Consider the following 5,879-nt stretch of genomic DNA (forward strand, 5'->3'; position numbering starts at 1 on the left):
CCTAGGGCTCGCATGATAGTCTATGTGGACCTTCCACCTTCACTATTATATAAGGTTCCGCGAAAGTAAGTGAAAATATGATTTTCTTCTCATGCCAAGGCTAATTTTCTTCGTCTTCATCGAGTGTTTTTCGCTTTCTCGAGCACGCACGCATGAACATGGGCTTTACACCTTAGCTTATGTCTGACTTGATCGTTGAAAAAGTTATGCCGACAATGTTGACTCGCAATTGATGAGCTTTGATTCATAAGAAATTGAGAGCCGACCAACTGGAGAACCAATTCCACTACAATTCGGAAGAAAAAAGAAAGGAGTATCTAGAGCGAGTGAAGAAGCACACTATCAATTTTATTTTGTTTTGAGATATATGGACTCTTTTCTCTTTTTATATAATATATACTTTATTGACATGTTGATTCGTAGGACAGCAGGAACGGATCCATTGCAAAACCAATTCCATTATAATTCTAGAGGAAAAAGAAGAGGAGGATTTCTAGTGAGTGGAGAAGGACACCATTCATTGTGTTTTGTTTTGTTTTGATTTGAGATGGACTCGTCTCTCTTTTTTATATGATATACTTTACTGACCTGTTGCTACGTCGCACTAAAAAATGTACCAATTAACCTCGTGCAACACTTGGCCACTGTGTACGCTGACCCATCGCCGCGTGGAGGGGTAAAATACATGCATGCAGTTAGCTAGCCAACGTTGAAGTCGTCTGACGTCGAGCCAGCAACAACTACCGGCGACCCAACCTCTTGGCCGGCATCTAACCAAGTCATCTTGCTCAGGTAGGGCCAAAAGATGGAGAAGAAGAAATTAGTCTGAGGCCATATGTGCTCTTGCGCAAGTTGATAAGTTTTCAGTATCGGTCTTGATCTTAGTTTGCACCCAAGCGACGGCTTCCTTGGTCGGGCTGTGCAGTGCTGCCACGTCGCACCCAAGGTGGATGCCGTCGCTGGTGCTCCTGGGTCCCAGCACCATCTAGACAATGTGAATCGAGACATAGCCATTTCAATTTAATGCGCAAATCTCTTGTGTTTGTCTGATCTGTTCATTTAGCAGCCGGCTCTGATAGTTAAACCAAGAGTATCATTCTCATTTCATAGCCAGCAAAGCCAGATTTGTCGGATGTACAACATGTCAAACCAAGAGACGAGTATCATGAACGCAGACTTCTGAAGAAGATAAATGCAATCGTCTCAAAATCTGCAACAGCTGACAAACTGAAGAGGTTGGGTTTTCGAACTGCTACTTTTTTCTGCATAACTTGTATTCTTCTCTTTGTATTTGTACAAGCTGTTTTTTTTGTTGTTGTCTGCTTTTGTTTGGTGCAAATAGCCTATATATTAGCTTTGATCTTTCTCTTTTTGGTTAGACTGCATTTGGTACAATATATAAAGTATGCAGCTTGTCTTTCAGTTTAAACCTCCTCTTCAGAAACAAATTCTATCTTAGTTTGGCTTTCTAAGTGTTTTTGAGTAGGTTAATTGATATCTTCCAATTTTATACCAAAAAATTTTATATCAACGAAGATATCTTCCAATTTATAAACTCGTGATTGATTATATTTCCAACGCTAATGAACTAATATAAGCGATCTTGTTGTAAATGCTGCTACAACACAATTAGAATTTAGAGGGGTTATGGCCCTCGGTGCTTTTGTGCCCAATCTCTGGAGAATCACATTGAATTGTTGAGTCATTTGGAGATGATCCAAGAAGAAGCCAAATATTGTCGGATAAAATAACTCGTTCATCGAACTACAATCTCATGTATGAAAACATATTTTTATTTAGTGATTGAACTAAGCCTGCCGTCTTGCCTGTTGCGGTATGTCTCTTCATTCCCTGAATGATGGAGGTTTTCTGACCAGCGTTGCTTGCTCAAAACCATACGCCATCTCAATTAACTTAGGTTCTGAACCCCTGAGGCCCCCAAAGCACAGACCAAAAGGAATTCCATCGCCCCCATACCCTGCAGGAACACTAATGGCAGGGTATCCTCCGATAGCAAAAATTGTAGCTGCATTTGAAGTTGCAGCCACCACTGCGTCCAATCTCTTCTCAGCCATTAGCTTCTCCAATCCTTCCTTTGAAAGTTGGCTCATTCTCGCAATTGCACTTCTTTCAGTTGCACCAATTCCTGAGGTGTTTTCAGCTGCTAAAAATATGGGTTGCCCAAATTCATCCAGTCTTTCCTATATCCAATCATAAGAACACGGAATTCCTTACTAGCAAATCGAATCGTAGTGCTAGAATATAAGTTGAGATACTAACTGACCTCGGCACTGTGCTGGTTGTTGAATTCTATTACATCAGCTAACGACTTCACCGGAGACGATGAAAGGTCTGATAAGTAGGAGTTTAGCGCCAACTTGAACTCAGCCAGCAATGCAACTGCCTCACCGCTCTGGTTGACGTCGAGAATGATGCTCGAGTTGGCTACTTCAAGGTTGTCGATCAAGATGGCTCCCTTTTGCCTTAATATGCATGATTCATGCTATCGTGTAGTTATGATACATTAATTAACGATCTCTGCTGGCAAACGACTGCGAAATGCTAACCTCATGGTGTCGAAATGACTCTCGAAGACTGCATTTTTGTAGGAAGAATCACTGGAGAAGTTGAAGAACCTACGAAGGATGCCGATCCTCTTGCCCACCAGTCCGTCCACCTTTAAGAACTGCTTGTATCCACCTGCAGGTATGTATTTTGATGCTGCTCTGGTTGCCGCCGCGTCATCCTTGTCGAAGCCCACAATTACGTCCAAAACTTGGACGGCGTCGGAGACTGTGCGGCAAAGAGGGCTGCGTTCATCAAAATTATTGTTAGGAGATCAAAAAAAGAGTTTCTTGATTACTTGATTACCCGATGGTGTCCTGTCTGGGGGAGATGGGGATGACGCCGGCGCGGCTGGTGAGCCCAACGGTGGGCTTGATTCCGACCACCGAGTTCAGGTGCGAGGGGCAAATGATGGAGCCGTCCGTCTCCGTCCCCAGCGTCACCGCTGCTAGGTTCGCCGCAGCCGATATCGCCGACCCACTGCTCGACCCGCACGGGCTCGCCGACAGCACGTAGGGGTTCTGCATGCAGAGCTTCCTTCAGTTGCAGCAATCCAGTTAGATTTTGCTAGATTGGATATGATGAAGAAGATATACGAACCCGGGCTTGGCCGCCGCGGGCGCTCCACGAGCTGGGCGCCACGAAGGAGCGGAAGTTGGCCCACTCCGCCATGTTGGCCTTCCCCAGCACCACCGCGCCGGCCCGCCGCAGCCGGCGCACCACCCCGGCGTCGACGCGGGGCGCCGACGAACCCAGAAGCGCGAACGAGCCGGCCGTGGTGTTGAGCCCGTCGCCGCCGTGCGTGGCAATGTTGTCCTTGAGGAGCACGGGGACCCCATGCAGGAAGCCGCCTCGGCCGCTCAGCCGCTCGCGGTCTGCAGCGTCCGCTTCCTGCAGGGCGGCTGGGTTTACCTCGATGACGGCGAGTAGGAGCGCGTTGAGGGAGCGGATGCGGTCTAGGTACGATTCCACCAGCTCGCGGGAAGTTAGATTACCGGCGGCGAAGGCGCGCTGGATGCTATCGATGGTGGCTTCTTGGAGCTCGAAGGCGCGGGAAGCGTCCAACAGGAGAAGCAGCAAGAAGCACCGGCGGAAAGAGGACGACATTACTGCCATAACTAACCTCGATCAATCTATACCTTCCTGCCTCATGATCTATCTGTTATACTTATTTATAGACTGATCCATTGATGATGTCGGATTATGATATATTCTTGGATTATTATTGATTCTTGTCAAACAGAGAGCGATGTTGTGGGAAACCAAGTGGATGTGAGCAAATTCGAACAGAGGAGACAGCATAAACGATGATGATGCTGGAATAAACTACGATCACTTGGAATCTCCGACTCGAGGATGCGCGACCTCTTCGGACATTAGATTTGGCGAACTCCCTTGACTTTTTGTGGGTTGTCGACAGTCAACGGAGAATCCAGGAGCGGAGCCATGTTAATTGTGATCAGCCGGGTCAATTAGTTTGTGCCAATAAATTACATTAATGATAAAGAAAATATGAAAAATCCATCCATAATTAGCTTAATTATTTCTTGTGCATTAATTTTTTTTTCTCGCATTCCACCTCTTAAAAGTCCCCTAACACGCGCAACTAGTTAAGTCTAATAAACTTCGGTGCTTCTCAATTAGTTAAAATGTATTAAAGTATTACAAAATATATTAAAGTATTAAAGTATTACATACAAACTTCGGTTAGAAGCATTGGAGGATTTAGAAAGAACTTCTCTTCAATAAAAAAAAATATCGACTTAATAATTATTTATAAAAAGATAAATTAAAAAATTATAGTGGTTATTACAAAAAATGAAAGTATTGTCTCAGTTTTGTTGAAATTCAATCATTGCTTATTTACTGTAACCAACTCAATCATAAATTCTGTTGGTTAAAAAAAGAGCTTCTCGATCGTTCATTTGCATATATGAATTATTTGATTGTTGTCTCCTCCTTCCATTCCGTGATTCTCTCAACCCGGCCCATTCATTCTCCTAGCTAATTAAGTCCTAGGCATGGGCTCCATGCTCCCCTTTGCTGGCTAACCTTTGCTTGATTTATTCGTTCTAAACAATGGATCATTGCAAATTAAGGTCACCCAGCTGCCCTCATCGCATTCAAAAACAAGCTAAGCCACATATATTTTTTGTTTGTTTTTTATTAGTGTAACGACGATAAAGATAAGCATATTCCTTATTGCTATATTTATCATTGTATCTTTCCTATATTGTCTACATATTTTACACAAATAAGCATGTTGGTTTCTGACAATCATAATTACTAATATTATTGAGCTTGTATACCATATTCGCTATATATTGCGGTATTTATCATTATATCTTTCCTATATCGTCTACATATTTTACATAAATAAGCATGTTGGTTTGTGATAACGAATCAAGTCCAGTGCATGCATGAAATTCTAGTTATTTTAGAAATCTAGAGAAGGATCTAAATTATATTAAATTTGTTATACATAGTCTTATCTTATATTGAAAAGATTCACAGGATCACATTTTTTTTTTATCAATACTCCTCATTTTTTTTTATAATGAATCAATAAATTGAATAATTTCTTTTCCTCTTTTATGTCCTACATATATATCATATTTTCATCATCTCAGTTAACATCCTCATCCTCTTGGACAATTAACTAAGATGAAGATGCTCTTAGTTTCGATTCACAACTCGACTGTCCAATAGCAATTAATCGATTGATAAAAAAGTTTAATTAGTTAATTTGAAAATCGGTCAAATTAATCATTTTTTTATCGATAAGATTTATTCGGTTTTCGTGACAAAATCTAATCGGCTCGAGTTGTCTAAAAAAAAAATCAATTTGTTCAATTTTAATTTAAACGATTCAATCGGATTGATTTTTAATCGATTGCTCAATCTTATGTAGTGAAATTATTAATGTTTCTCCCAACATCATTTGAACGTCTATGTATTTATATTATTGTGGATTCCATGAATTATTTCCATTTTCAATAATATAAGTTCTCTTGAACAAATACTTAATTCATTTCATATATATGCATAACTTCTCTAGGATATAGTTGAGTTGGATTACGACGGAACAGAATTGCTGAAGTGGACATGCAAGGATCGAATCTCAACGAAACTGAAGTAATGCTCTCCTTCGTCGTGACCAACTGTAATTTTTCGATTTACTTCCTCATAAATGGTCGTGAGATCGATCATATAAGACAGCTGAGGTAATAAATTCCACTTTATGCTGAAATAAATATATATTTTTTTATCTTATCCTTCACAAGTAAATTAAAAAAAACTTTTTCATTCGATTT

The 5,879-nt window shown here is 41.1% G+C and overlaps 1 protein-coding gene across 1 annotated transcript; it reads right to left on the reverse strand.

Moving 5' to 3' along the window:
* Nucleotides 1–1,844: 1,844 nt before the first annotated feature.
* LOC141816970 (putative amidase At4g34880) lies at nt 1,845–3,681 on the reverse strand. Its single transcript, XM_074704689.1, has 5 exons — nt 3,166–3,681; nt 2,872–3,086; nt 2,568–2,810; nt 2,285–2,483; nt 1,845–2,201 (listed from the first exon to the last, which is right to left on the reverse strand). The coding sequence occupies exons 1-5, from the start codon at nt 3,679–3,681 to the stop codon at nt 1,845–1,847; spliced, it is 1,530 nt and encodes a 509-aa protein (XP_074560790.1).
* Between the last annotated feature and the right edge of the window lie 2,198 nt (nt 3,682–5,879).

Source organism: Curcuma longa, chromosome 2, assembly GCF_044706935.1.
Source record: "Curcuma longa cultivar G26 ecotype Majalengka, Jawa Barat chromosome 2, ITB_CL_G26_1.1, whole genome shotgun sequence".
Taxonomy (NCBI): Eukaryota; Viridiplantae; Streptophyta; class Magnoliopsida; order Zingiberales; family Zingiberaceae; genus Curcuma; species Curcuma longa.